At 34.5% G+C, this 15,697-nt stretch overlaps 1 protein-coding gene across 3 annotated transcripts in view; it reads left to right on the top strand.

Annotated features, from left to right (window-relative positions):
* The window catches only part of CSMD3 (CUB and Sushi multiple domains 3), a gene marked incomplete at both ends in the record, with an annotated part of 527,537 nt that overhangs the window by 66,552 nt on the left and 445,288 nt on the right, over positions 1-15,697 (top strand). For all 3 annotated transcript variants that reach the window (XM_079533061.1, XM_079533062.1, XM_079533063.1), the window contains one exon: positions 11,085-11,307. In XM_079533061.1, the coding sequence (XP_079389187.1) occupies positions 11,085-11,307 (223 nt within the window). The remainder of the gene's footprint in view (positions 1-11,084; positions 11,308-15,697) is intronic.

The following is a 15,697-nucleotide window of genomic DNA, read 5'->3' on the forward strand; positions in this document are numbered from 1 at the left end:
TCTCTGTATCTTCCTCTCTTACAAAGGGAGACAGTAGGTGAATATCCTACTGACTTTCTGCTCCCCCTGGATCTGGGAGAAACACATTGCAGTAAAGGAAGACAAAAAGTAATCAGATCTTGTCATTACCAACGAAGTTTGCTGGCTTCACTTTGTATTGACGGAAGATGCAGTCCTTGCAAAACTAGCAGTCTTGCTTTTGTGAATACTACAGTGAGAGCAGTGGTGACAGCAACTTTGTTCTGATACGTATGAGTAGGAATTGGAGACCTGCAATGTGCCCTGCTCAGGTAGCTCACCCTTCATGAAAGGCACGGGAAAATAAAGCACTATGAACATTAGAAGTATAATTTAGATGCCTTGGGAAGCTCTTTTGGGAAAATAAAAGGTATTAATATAATAATTTGAAATCACTAACTTACAAAGTTACCTTAGGCAGGATTCCTTTGCTTAACAGGAACCATCTTAAAAGCAAGTTAATCTATGTACTGTCTCATCATAATCAGTAGAGACTTTATGGAGTCTATTTATTTGATTGTATAGTCTGATATGTATGAGTAGGTGCAATTGAACTTATTGTTCAGCATTTCATTGACAATAATAGGAACCTTGTTGTTAGGACACTATAAACACACACATTTAATAAAAATCTGTTCTTGCCCCTCATTTGTAAGCAGATGAAAGCAGAATAGATGTCATTATGGAAAAATGAAGATGACACAACACTCTAGATTGCATTCAATAGACAGGATGCTGGATACGCTAGTCAGAAGATGTGCAATTAAGACTGAAAAGATAATCTGCTGATACAGAAGCAAAACATACATTTGACTTTAATCCTGTATAATAATTTCAGTGAGAGTTAAGACTCTAGGGGGACGCAGAAAAGCAATGCCTGAAATCAACTTTTATATACCAGAATATGCTATGAACAACCAGCTATTTCATGGTGTGTCATAGAATTGTATCATAGAATCATAGAATGGCCTGGGTTGAAAAGGATTCCAATGATCATCTAGTTTCAACTTCCCTGCTATGTGCAGGGTCGCCAACCATTAGACCAGGCTTCCCAGAGCCACATCCAGCCTTTTCTTGAATGCCTTCAGGGATGGAGCATCCACAACCCTCTAGGCAATCTGTTCCTGTGTGTCACCACCCTCTGAGTGAAAAATTTCTCTTAATGTCTAAAATAAATTTCTCAGTTTAAAACCATTCCCCATGTCCTATCACTATCCAACTATGTCATTTCTACTTACACCAGAATTTCACTTTGGCAGTATGATATCTTAATAAAGTTGTATATTGATATACCATCAAAGAATATATAATTTAGAAAACTCATTAGATGGAAAAAATTATGAAGTTATATTCAGACATTGCAATTAATTATGCTTCCAACTGCAACAACTATCCCTGAATACGAAGTGCCAGACAAGGTCTCCGGGACTTATTTCCATCTCTTCTTTGAAGTAATCAGTAATTTCTTTGCATATGACAAAGAGCTTGAGAACAAGAGTTCATGCTAAAAAAGGGTAGAAAAATTACTCAAGAGTGGAAGTGGTTGGATTTTAAATATTTCGTTGTAAATCCACATTTGTCTGACTCTGTATTTGCTGGGCATGAAATTGTGAAGATTAACACACTAACTCTCTCTTACACTACGAGAGATACCTTCTATTTATTTCCATGGAAACTACAACAGATATGAAGAACATAGTAACACTGTTTGATTCTCAGGTATAAAAACTGTTTTTCAACATAGTAAACATCATTAGCTATGCATTTTTTGTCAGTGATGAACAAGAGCCTGCATACTGCATTTATAAAAACTATATCAACAGAAGTGGTCCATTGTTACTGCTGCCATTGCAAAAACATACCATCAACCTCTCTCTGTGCTATCATCCACAAATGTTCAGCAAGTATCAAGAATGTCAGTGGGTACAATTTTTTTCTGTGTGGAGGAATTCAGTTCTTCACCTTGTCTTCATATATGCTGCTATGTCAGATGTTATTTTTTCAGACTGCCTCTCTGCTGCCATCTGTCACATAGCGAAAAAATAGAATACTGGTGGGAAGGTTCAGCCCTTGCTGCCATACCAAGGATATTCACATCTGATGTCATAATTCAACAAATAATTTACTTTTGCGCAGCCCTCATATTTACTTTAAGATGCCAAGAGGATCTTTTTTTTTTTTTTTTTTTTTTTTTAATTATTATTATAAAATTAAAGCATTCAGTGTTAAGGATCCCCCTCCTGAAAATTTTGTAAGGTAAGACATTGCTACTGTCTAATATTCAATACAAAGATACAATATATTCTGTCTGAGAAAGTTATGAAACACTTTTTTTCTTGCTTAGCACTGAGCAAATTTCAATACTGTGCTGAGATTCTTTGCTACTAATGCAGTGGAGTTTGTTTCAAAGTAATATCTTTCTTGTTTGGTCTGGTTTTTCATGTTAGATGGGATGATTATTCATAAGATGGTAGCAGTATTACCAACAATTTTTTGGAAATGTGGGATGCTGATTAATTTTAGAAATGCTACTAACAAAAGCAGATGTCAGTACTGAAAAATTGATGAGATCCAAAGAGTGAAAAGATGAAATAAGCTAAAACCAGAGTACTTAAATTAAAATATATAACAAAAAATTATATATGTTACTAACTTTATAAGAGGTGACATAGAACTTTGCAGAGTATTAATGACTGGGAGGGAGAAACTGAATGTTAGAAGTTGTGCCTTGAGCCATTACCTAACAACTCTTCATTAAGTTTCAAGAAATAACTAATATAGATTTTCTGTGTGTACTGAAATAAGATGAAACTCAAAAAAAAACTGAGGACGGAAATATACATTTTTCCTGGGCATTAAGTACTTGTCTACTTTGTGTAATAGGCATTTGTGAATGCTTAGTATGCCTAGTGCATCTGCCAAAATGTCAAAATGTCTATCAGCAGATGCTGTAAAAAAGTAAGTAATATGCCTAATTTCCTTGTTACATGCAAATGAACAAGAATATATTCAATCAACAATAAAATCTCTCTGTTTACAAGAATAATTTATTAAAACAGAATCATATAACTCTTTTCTCCAGCAGTTTTGCATGCTAAGTTCAACTATATTATCAAAGTTAGAATTATTGCATTAACATTTTGCCATCCATTTCTGTGCTTTTGGTGACTGTCTTTTTGAGATCTTTTTGGACGTTTTTTACATTCTTACATAGTTTTTATATGTTCTTTTTCTACTGGAATTTCTCATTACCTTTTCTTCTAATTTTGCTTATCACAAATTCAGGTTATTCAGCATGGTTGATTAAGCTTGGGACAGATGGGTCTGTTCAGCCTGGAGAAGAGAAAGGCATGGGGAGATCCGATAGCAGCCTTTCAGTATCTAAAGTGAGCCTATCAGAAAGGGGACAGACTCTTTAGCAGGGTCTGTTGTGATAGGGCAAGGGAAAATGGTTTCTAAGAGAGGAAGTATTTAGGCTATAAGGAAAGGAACATGTTACTCAGAGATGTGGTGAATGCCCCATCCTTGGAGACATTCAAAGTCACTTTAGGCTGGGTTCTGAGCAATCTGATCTATTTGTAATTGTCCCTGTTCATTGCAGGGGAGTTGGACCTTTAAAGATTCCTTCCAATTCAAATGGCTCTATGATTCTATGATTCCATGAGTATAAGTTGTTGACAGAAATACAAAGAGTAACTGTCATTTACAGTTAACAAAAGAGATTTTGTTTCACACTGGGATAGTAACCAAACAGTATCCAGAGTAGCTGGATTTTTGTTTTTATTTTCAAAGAGGAAGGAAAGAATGACACCAAAGATATGATTAAATATTTATTGCTCTTTTCCCCCCTTTTTTTAGTAAATTCTAAAAGCTTAACTCAAGTTTTAACTAGAGAAGAAGAGAGAAGATTCAGATTTTCTTAATTGTGATTACTGTATATAGTGATTTCTGCCACACTTTGTAGTTGTGCAAAATCAGCTGGGATGGTTGAGTCAGTCGACGTCCTCTTCCTTGCCTCTCTCTCTTTGATTCACTGTCATAGTAAATACAGCTGCTTGTTGAAACTGCTCATCAGATGGAGTTTAAAACCCAGTTACTCCAGTTACATAAAATAATGTTCCTAGAAAGACTTTTACTCACTAAACTTTGTGTCTGGTTCAGTGCTCTTATGACAGGAAATTCTAGGCTGTTTTATTTTAGAAAAGCCGTGGAAACTTCAGAATGGACATTTCAGTTTAATAATGCATTGTTTAAACCATAAGCAGACTTACCACAACATGGTTATAATTATTAAAAAGTTTAACATAAAGGATTTGATATAAAACTAAAATTGTTTAAAATATGTAGCTTGATTTGAGATTCCTAGTTTAGAAAATAGAACTTTAAACAGAAAACTCAACTGAAAAATACAATATGAATATTCAGCTTTTGACAACCTCTAATTTCAAACTCCTTCCATTATTTTATTTTTGGGGAACTACAGGCCCATCAGCCTGACATTGCTGCCAGGAAAGGTTATGGAGCAGATTATCTTGAGGTACATCACATGGCATGTAAGGGACAAAGAGTGGATCAGGTAGAGCCAGCGTGGGTTCATGAAAGGCAGGTCCTGCCTGAACAACCTCATTTCCTTCTAGGATTGAGTGAGCCACCTGGTGGATGAGGGAAAGACTGTTAATGTAGTCTACCTAGACTTCAGCAAAGTTTTCAACAGTCTCTCAGAGTATTCTCCTGCAGAAGCTGGCAGCCCATAGCTTAGACAGATAAACTCTTTGCTGGGTAAAAAAACTAATCAGTCTCTTCTCCCGTGTAACAGCAATAGGACTAAGGGGAATGGCCCCAAGTTGCACCATGGGAGATTCAGTTTGGATTTTAGGAAATATTTTTTCTCTGAAAGAATGGTCAGGCACGGGAACGGGCTGCCCAGGGAAGTGATTGAGTTGCCATCCCTGGAGTTATGTAAGAAATGTTTAGATGTGCTGACCAACATGTTTTTTGGGGGAAAAATTCATGATAGGGGGATGGTTAGACTGGATGATCTTAGATGTCTTTTCCAACCCTGGATGCTCTGAGATTCTGTGATTCATTTATAGGAAATGTGTCAGGAAACTGTTAGTTCACCTGTTTTCCTCACATTCAGTTGTCCACAGCTCTTTCATTTTTATAGTAGTTGCATAGTATATAATTCAGAAAATGAAAACCAGAAACCAGATCCTGCTATTCCATGCCGTCAAAAACCATATGTGTGTCTATCTGTCTAATTATGGATATTTTTCTTTCTTCGCTATGTCTTCGTAGTGATTTCTATTTCTCTCCCATCTTATCTTCTGCTCATCTTGCCCATCATCAGAAAAGTGGTATTTTTTAATATGTTCACTAAAGAGAGGAGTGAGATAGTGCCTATTTAATTCAAATCTGGTTCCTATTTAGTTGAAAAGAGTTTTTAAGGATTGGTTTTTTTTACTCTTTGGAGTAGATCAAAGACTGTATTTTTTCCAACTGCTGCTTCTCAAAGCATTTTAATTCTGCAGCACTCAGGTAGTTTAGGTTGCTGTATAAAACATGTCTCTTGGCAGAGAAACAGATCCATAATTTTTTCTTGATTCTCTAAGCAACGAGTTTTTTAAGCTATTTACAATCTTGTTAACATCACTTCGAGCCAGCATCATATTTTGCTTGATAATGTTTATTTCCTATCTTAAAGCTTATTATAAGGTGTTTTGTTTTTGTTAACCATTCCGTAGTTTTTTGTTTTATTGGTTTTTTAAATCCTTTCTTTTTCTCTTCTTCTGAGTTTAGCTAAATCTGTGACATGGTAGGATTATGGCAAAAGCTTTTTTTCCTTTTCTTCCTTCTTTCTTCCTTTTTTTCAGAAATTAAATCTGTATGGATTTATTTTCAAATGTGACTTTGATATTATGTCCTCTTTAGGGTTGCCAGGAAGCTGAGAGTCATGGACAAACTCCTGCTTGCACCCAGTTCTTTTGACTTTTCAAGTGGAAGGGTTGCAGGAAGAATGGGCAGAAGGAGAAAAAATCAGGTGTTCAGAGGGTCAGAAAGGCACTTTCCATGATTTGTTGTCCAAAAATGAAGAAGACATTGCACAGAATGTTTATTCTTATAGCTGGAAGAGAGAAGCAGGGTGTCAAAATACCGTTGAGATCAGAAATTTATTATTTGAATCCAAATAATCTGATTTCCCTGCATGTTTGGCAGCATTACTGTGTGTGAAGGTTATTAAATATGGCAGGCTTTCAGTCCCAGGGAGGATTTTTAATTCATTCTATGATGAAATTCCAAATGTCCTTTCTTGCTTTTACGTCTACTTCAATTGCCCAGATGGTTGTTACATCTGAGAGATTGCTATTTTCTGGCTACACAAGCAGGAAGGCACTTTAAATCAACTGATCTCTTGTTTAAAAGGCATCTAAGAGGAATAAGAGAAAAGCACTGATATATCTTTAGAAGGAAAGTTAATTACATACTGGGGCTAAAATCCTGAATTCAGACAACTTGTTGAAGCCAGACTTTCACTGCACGGCAGTAGTAGCAATGCTTTTAAAACAGAAACACGAGATTATTTCCTGTCAAGGAGTTGTGGAAGAAAAAAATAATAATAAATTAATGTCTAATGGCAGACAAAAATACAGTTTGTTTTTTTTTAAAAATGACCATCTTCATCTGTTGGATGACATAGAGGATAATAGGTTTATGTTATGTCTTTTAAAGTTCCCTAGAGACTGATGACACTACTGAAGTTAATGCCTTTTTTATTTTAGTTATAGGATATGGCTATTTTTTTTTTTCTGTTGCAGAATGTGAAATACATTTTTTTAATGAATTTTAATGACAATATTTATTTCAATATATTTATCAAAAATATTGTGAATGTTTTTGTTAAACACCATCTAGTTTCTGTGTTGGCTATTTGCAATTCAGCTCTTCAAAATGGAGTCCACGTGAACATGAGCAATCTTTCCATTTCCTAGACCTAAGGTTGTTTGTTAAAATAAAAACATTCTCAATGTTGTCACAAAGAGCAGAATCTGTTCTTCCTCTTCCACCTTTCACAGCTGAGACCTAGAGAATACTAAAATCCTTATCAACATTTTCAGGCTATACTAGAGAAATTAAACTTTGGAGGAAAAATAGTACTTCCTAATTTACAGTAATGTTTGGTGTTCCACACCAACTCCAACAAGTTCTTTAAAACGCTGGAGAGCAGAAGCAAACAATGAAAGAGTTCTTCACCTGGGGAAGAATAACCACGTGCATTAAAACCTACAAGCTAATCTGTTGAAAAGAAACTCTACAGAGTAGGACCTTGTTGTCCTTCTACCTTACCTAGTAGAAAGCTCACTGTAAGAGCTGCTGTTCAGGAGAAAATGGAAGTATAAAAGATTCTTTGAGTACTAAGGTAAATACTCACGGAACTCTACATGAATAGAAAATAGTTTCTGAAACAGTAGCAACATTAATGCCTTCTATCTGGTACGGATCCCTATCTTACTGCAAACTACCCTGAAGATGCAGAATACTTCTATTCTGTTGCTCTGTGGTTTTAGAGTTGCTGCTTGTATGTGCAGTTTTCACATTGACCACAGGAGGAAACTGAAACTCAGAAGGTACAAAGAGTTTACATTGTTTTGGGAACGGACACCAATGAATGTCTTCAGTGTAAAAGTCAACTCCTTTCTCAAAGCAATGTAAGGAAAGTATACAAAATGCTAGGCATGTGAGGAAGGCAGAGAAAAAAGTGGAGAGTAGGAAGGAACTAAATCCAATATGTTATTTTAAGTGCTAAGAAACTCCTGAAAATATTATGAGAAACCACAGAAGCAAGTGGTTTCTCAAACAAGAGGACAAGGGAGAATAAGAAAACAGGAAAGATAAGCACACAGGCACTATAAAATCTAAGATGATCTAAGATAACAGAAAAAGATCCAGTGCAACAGAAGTAACCTAGGAAAATATTTCTTCCTGACTTATGGTCACCATGAAAATGACTTTTTGTTCCTTGTTGTCAAAGACAATAGGCAGATCAAAGAATATAAATAGAAAAAGCTGTTGCAGAAGAATGTGAAGAAAAGACAAATGAGTAATGTTGATGAATCCTGAACAGAGCAGGGACACCAGATGGAGGGTGGAATAACTTTGCAAATAGGTAGATTGCATGCACAAAAAAAGGGAGATGAACACAGATGATATAATTAAGGAATACGAGATAAGATTGACTTTGCTTTAAGTTGTATGGTAGTGAAAGAGATGAAAGATCAGTATACATAAAAATACATAAATATATATGTGTATATATATCCTATGAGCAGCAAATCTTCCATTTTCTCAGTTTGCTCTTTAAGTAAAAGATAACAAGTACAAAATAATTCCTTAAAAAGAAGCAGGCAAGTACTTAGTATGTTCTTAGGGTGCTCATCCAACATGGTATAGTTATCTTACAGTGATGACTGCTGTCAACAGAGGAAATTAAACAAAAGGTGTGGAGAGCTTGGAAGGATGGTGCTGTGGAAATATATTATGAAACAGTATAGTTGAAGGAGCAAAGAAAAAGATTACTCTACACTACCAGTATAGTTATGAGACATGCAAAAGCAAGGAGTAAAGATTTAGAATATTATTTGTCTTGATAGAAGGCAATGAATATTGAATACGGAGATAAGCAATGAACTGATGTTACTGATGTTTACTGTGAACACAGACTGTGTGACTCCACAGTCACTCAAAGAATAATTGAAATCAGGAAGAGCAGTGGTGTTTTATGATTTCACAATACATTAATCCACATGAGTCTGATGAGATTTAAACAACTGAATTTTGACATCTAATAGGAAACTATAAAGAGAACTTTGAATCACTCTAACTGGTATAAACACCAGAGGTGTTGAACCTCTTCCCACTTAACGCACTAATCATTTTTCTTTTCTAGTGTAACTTAAATCTTTCAAATTATTTTTCTCATGCTTTCAATAAAGTCTTGCATTTAATGAAAAGAGTTTGCAAGCAAATTTTGTTCTGAATCCTAGCTGTGAATTCTAGATGAAAAAGATCACGGTCATTAAAGTAGACCTTAACAACAGATTTCTGGAAAAGAAGTTAAACTGATATATGTAGAGACTTAGCTATTTTAAATGTCTTTTTCAATGACTGTGTTTGGAGGAACAGCGAGATTTCTATGAAGTGGATCATATGATGTGTTTAGTTATATTTAGTTTTGCAAAAAACATCATTCCAAACTATTTCTGAAATCCTAAATAAAATAACTTAGGTTAAACAATAAATAATATAAATATATAAAACTGACTTAAAAGTAGTAATGAGGAAGAGAGATGTCAAAAGTGACAAATAAAACAGACTTTTAGCAATGAATGCTAAAGAACAAATGAAGGTGTAGTCACTGATGTGAAAATATATTCTTTAAGCTGATTGGCACGAAAAAGATAGTTAAAATTTACTACATGTATAGATGAGGCAAATGAATCCCTAATAACTTTCTAAGAAGATCTTCCACTCAATCTTTGTTTTACATATCTGTGATATACAGATAATAAGCTAGTAATCACACTTCATACTAGGAATATTTTCTCATACTGAAAATAAATAAGAAAAGTGCGATAAAAAAAAACTGTGCCTCTCTTCTGTTGTCAAGAAAACTTACATTACAGTGTAACAATTTGATGTATAAAATCCTAAAAGACTTCTGTTTCTTACTTCAGAGAAAAGTTTTCTGTACATTTAAATGCTCAACATGAAGGCAAACTTGTGAATGTGCCATAAAGAAGATGATTTAATGAGCTCAAATATATACATGTGTGCATAATTAGAGAATGACATCTCATCTGTTTGTAGTTTGTTATGAAGTATAATTCACGTATCTATGAAATAGCATGCTGAGCAGCTGCTTCTCTCTGTAGATGAAATCTCCCTGCTAGTGGAATTTGCTTGCTCTGAGCAAGAGGAAGAAATGTTTCTGGGGCATAAAAGCCAAAGCAGGGGAACCGATCAAATTTTTAAAGGATCAGTTGTCTGGAGAGGGGCTGCAGAAACAAATATATATGTGTGTTTATGTGTATGTATATACATATATATATAAGGACATAGAACAATTAAGAATTGCTGTAACTGAGATTTAGGACTGAGAACAAGAGCATAGAAAAACCCATGAGTACTCAGTAACCTGGGGGCATGTTTTTCTAATTATAGTTGTTTCATTTATTTTATTTTCCTTAGAAAAGAGTTTCTCTGTGCAGAAAAATATTTGCTAGTATTCCAAGAAAATCTGACTTTTGAATGTGGGAACTATTTTAAAAATTTTGGGATATTCATATTAAAGGGAATCTATTGGCAGCTCTGTCCTTCAATCTTGATGCATTTGGCTATCAACATATAAGCTGCTCACTGTTCATATTAATATTTTATTTAAATATACACAAGTTTGGGTTTTTTTCTGGTTACAAATACACAGTTGATCTTCTTTACATGAGATAATACAGAGTTGTAACAGATGGTGATTTGACATTCAGCCTTTAAGTGCACAGTTTTCATAAAAGAGAATTAATGTTCAGAAAAAGCTTCTTCATAATATCCTTTCAGTCTCTTCCTGGCTGAACTGGGTATGAGCAGCAGAAGGTTTATGGTATAATCTGTAGCAGAACTGCACCAAAACAAAGAAAGTCATTGACTATGCAGTGTCTTCTCATCCTTTTTACAAAGAAAAAAAAAAAAGAAGGAACCAATACAAATATTTTGTCTCATATTAAGTCATAGATGTTGTCTACATCAATTTACAAAGACACCACCATATGTCTTTATATAGTGTTATATAGTGTAGGAAACACTTGTGTTATGGTTGCTTTGCATTTAGTTTCCATGACTTATATTAAAATACAGTCTTCACCTTTCTAAACCCAGTGTTCGGTGAGAATTATTTTGATAAATTTATAGAAACCATGAATTGAAATTATATCTTTTAAAGAAGGTGATTTAATTCTATTTATTTATTTATTTATTTATTGCTAACTTCTGTTTCTTTGTTTGTTTATTTGTTTTAGGATTTATTTATACCTGTGGTGGAACTTTAAAAGGACTGAATGGCACTATAGAAAGCCCTGGCTTCCCATACGGATATCCAAATGGTGCAAATTGTACATGGGTTATAATAGCAGAAGAAAGAAACAGAATACAGATTGTCTTTCAGTCTTTTGCTCTTGAAGAAGAATATGATTATTTATCATTATATGATGGGCATCCTCATCCTGCAAACTTTAGGACAAGGTAAATAACAAATATTATTGAAATATAGCTCCTGTTCAAGTATTTAAAAAGTATGGGGATATAATTAATCTTAAATGCCTTTAAATTGTGAATTATTTCTTATTTAGACTATAAGGTATGCTTTGTCCTTATTGATTGTTCTAATCTATTTATTCTAAGATTGTTATAATCTATTTGTGCTTTAATTCTATTTAATGTACTAAAGAATTAGCCTTCATAAAAGTTATTGTCTCTACAAAATGAATTAAGAAACATACAGTCATGGATAAATGAATGTAAAGTGAAAAAGAGGTAGTGAAAATCTCAGCCTACATGATCTTGTGGAACTTTTGCAATTTTTGTGACAAGAGGATCTCTAGAGAGATTAGAAAAAGACAGTTCCTTTTGAAGTGGGAAAAAAATGTTTTTTTCTTTGTTTTGTGTGTGTCTGTAAGAATCTTCTCACACAAACGGATCAAAAGAGTGAAAAATTATTTGAAAAATCAAGAGCTTAATGAATCCCAGAATATAATTTTATTAGTGTATCATTCAGAGCCGTGACGTAAATGTCCACTTCTGGAAAGCTGTAGTTTGAGTGAGATACATTTTCAATAGCAGTGTAAATCGTATTGCTCATATATTTACTACTAATATTTATCATGATAAAGAATGCAGCATATATTCTCATTCAGGAAGCATCCAGTTTCATTTTCGCTTGCATAATGCTGCTCTAAAAAAGGGATCACACAGTCACAGAATCAATTAGGTTGGAAGGGACCTTGTGGGCAGGGTTGCCAACAACTTGATCTGACTGCCACTAGATTAATCATGCCTTGAAAGCCTTCAGGAATGGGGCACACGTAGCTTCTCTGGGCAGCCTGTGCCAGTGACTCACCATCGAGTGAAGAATTTCCTTCTAACTTATAATTCAAATCTTCCCTCTTTTAGTTTAAAGCCATTTCTCCTTATCCTGTCACTGGATGACAGGATTGTCTGCTCGTTGAAAAAGTGAGTATCCCTTCCACTTACAAACTCCCTTCAAGTACTGGAAGGCCACAATGAGGTCTCCCCAGAGCCTTTTTCTCTCCAAGGTAAACAAGCTCTGCTCTCTCAACCTTTCTTCACAAGAGAGGAGTTCCAGCCCTCTGATCATCTCTGTGGCCCTCCTTGGACCTGCTCCAAAATTTCTGCAATGGAGCTGCTGATCAAACTGAGGGAAAAGAAAAGGAAGCACGACCATATTTCCTGTGGAAATCCCTGTGGAAGCAGGGATTCATGGCCTTGGAAGAAAAGGGATAGGGTTTCATAATGTTAAATATTATATAGCAGGTATTGATTTACTGATAATAATGTAAAAAAAATAAAGAGAGGAAGAATTCCAATCCAGAACCTGTTCTTCACAAGTAGGTAATACATTACTAGAGGAAAATCAGAACAGTTAAACTCTTCATCTCAAGTGCAGGTTGTTAATTCTGTTTTTCAAATGCATAACATCCAGTAGATTTGGGAAAAGAATGGGAAGGGTGAGAAGACAGTGTATTTTATTTTTTATCTGTTTGCATTCACAAAACATAATCAAATTTCATTTGTCATCATTTCCTTAATCTTATTGAAAGAGGTTTCTGTATGACATAAAGAAATTTCACAGTTGGGCTGTTTGTGAAGCTCATGGTCACTGACTCCATTCCCATTCAGATTTGTATATCTCTGATTATTTTTCTCCTCAGATTTGAATCTTGTTGAATTTTTCAGTTATGAACTATCTTCATTAATTGCTTAACAGACTTAACTGGTAAAAATGGCACTAAATGGCAGCTAAACAACCATAAATGAAAGAAAAGAATGTCAGATATGGCCATAAAAGAAAGTGCCCAAATATCTACTTCTATCTTTTATTTTATTGTATATGCTTGATCAAGCATATTGAATATGCTAGATATTTGCCTCAAACTATAAATAGAGAAAATTGAGAATAATTTAAAGCTGAGAAGACTATATATGTATTTATATTTCTATAAAACATATTTTTAACACCTAAAAATAAAGGCAGTTTGCAGAAAAAAATAATATTATTGTGTTTGACTAAGCTTTCAGCATATTTCATTCTTCTGAGTATTTATATTTTCTCCCAGCTGGGACCAGAATGTTCATACAGCAGATAGGGACAGTTAGGTAGCTGAGGACCAGAAACCCTAGATTGTAAATTAGTATATAGTCTGGACACTGGGGATGAACTGCAACAGAGTCCTAGGGCCCATGTGTAGGTGCAAGTGGGAATTGCAGCTGAAGCTGATCATGGCCAGGAAGGCCTGTTGGATTCCTTCAGGCCTTGATTTAATATCTAGGACAAAATAAAAGGCAAGATTTGGATACTGCACAAAAATAGATAAGGGACTAACTACGTGAGTTTTTCACTGACTACTCTTCATATTACTCACTGAATTACTCACTCATATAGAGACAGCAATTAATTTTAAAACATGCAGTTAGTATTGGTGATATGATGTATATATAGGTGGCTGAGAGAATGACAACCCCAGTAGTGACATATCCTTGTGTTTTACTTTACAACCTATATAATTGTTAGTACACCTATTTCTTAAGAAATTCCTGAGCATGGTATTTAATATACTTTCAATAAGTACCAAAGATTTTCTATTTTCTATTTTCTTTCTATTTTCTTTTCTATTTTCTTTTTCCTCTCCTCTCCTCTCCTCTCCTCTCCTCTCCTCTCCTCTCCTCTCCTCTCCTCTCCTCTCCTCTCCTCTCCTCTCCTCTCCTCTCCTCTCCTCTCCTCTCCTCTCCTCTCCTCTCCTCTCCTCTCCTCTCCTCTCCTCTCCTCCCAATATACAATATATAACAATACATTATATATCACAATATATATATTTTATATATATATATAATTATATATTAATATATATATATATTTTACATAACAATAACAGAAAATTATAGTGCCGTTATTTAGTTGCTCTGCTTCTTCATCTAGATATGCTGAATATGTGTTTCTTTTTTTAGTAGCTCAATGCAGATGAAGTCTGGGTCAAATAGGTAGCATTTAGTCTTAGCTGTTAACATTGCATAGCCATTGTTGTATGTCACATATTGCCACCCTGGTAGCTACAGTAATCCTTTTCTTCTGATCAGCACAATATCATTTTCTGGTCCTTAAAATTCTAACCTTACCATTCACTTTTTTTTTTTTTTTTTGGTAGTTTATATCTATGCTCCTTAGTTACTATCTCCCAGCCAAACTGGCTACCTTATTTTGAGGGGGATCTGTTATGCTACCTTCTTTCTCCTTTTCCTCTATGTCAGGGTTTCTGTTTACAGGATTTCCTGCATAGAGGATTTCTTTTATTTATAATAAATCTAAGTTCTCTTTCTCTTCACACTTCCTTTATCCTTAGGTTATCTATAGTGCTGCAGTGCATAGCACAGTTTTCCTAAACATAGCATTTTGTCAGTCCAGACAGTTTTCTTGCATGTAGCTCCATGTTGGTTTATGTATGTATATCCTCATGTTCTTTGTAAGTTCTGCCTCGTGGAAAATTTCTTGCTTACAAAAACCATATAGAGACACTTACCAAATCATTTGTCTTATACTATTACCATTTCAGATCCCATCATTAGACTTGCCCTCCAAAATATTCTATCCTTTTCACCTGCTACAATAAAAATTACTCAAGCTAGCACAATCAGTAATTAATAATGAAATTAAGAAGAATAAAATTGTCTTTTTGAGGTTTTAGTTTAAATTTGGCAGAGTCAAAGTAAAGTTGATTATTTGGATATTTTGCCTTTAAGATGTATTTCAGGGTAGAACACTTGAAATAATTCCCAAGTAATACTGACAACTAGAAATGTGCAATGTTACTTTTTCACTCTTCTGTTTAAATATTATTTAGTATAAACCAAAAGTTGTTGAGAGTTAGTGGAATTTTACTGAACATAAAATATTTCCGTAATCATCAGAGGCAGCTGTAACTTGGAGGTTTTTCCACTCAACCTGTTTTTACTACATCCTAAATAAAGGTACTTTTCTTCTCTCACCGCTATTCACTTTTTTCCAGATTTGCAACCAGAGCAGAAACAATGAGTTGATTAGAATCAAATAAAGGACTCAGCACTTTGAAATACCTCCAAATCACTGATCACTCTGTCATTGATTTTTCATTAAGCCGAGCCACTGTTCTATAGCTTTCTTCATTATTTGCATGAAAAGAGAAAACACTGAAGGAAGGAAAGAATTTCACTTGAGAATTTATGGGCCAGTGAAAAAAAACAAGTAGGATAACACCGTTCTCTTAAAAATAAATAAATAAATAAAGGGAGAGAGACAAAAAGAAAAGGGCTGAGTTCCAGTAAAAAATCAATGAGGAGGAAGGGAGAAAAAGGAAAAAAGATC

The sequence above is a fragment of the Tetrao urogallus genome (genome assembly GCF_951394365.1).
Source record: "Tetrao urogallus genome assembly, chromosome: 3".
Lineage (NCBI taxonomy): Eukaryota > Metazoa > Chordata > Aves > Galliformes > Phasianidae > Tetrao > Tetrao urogallus.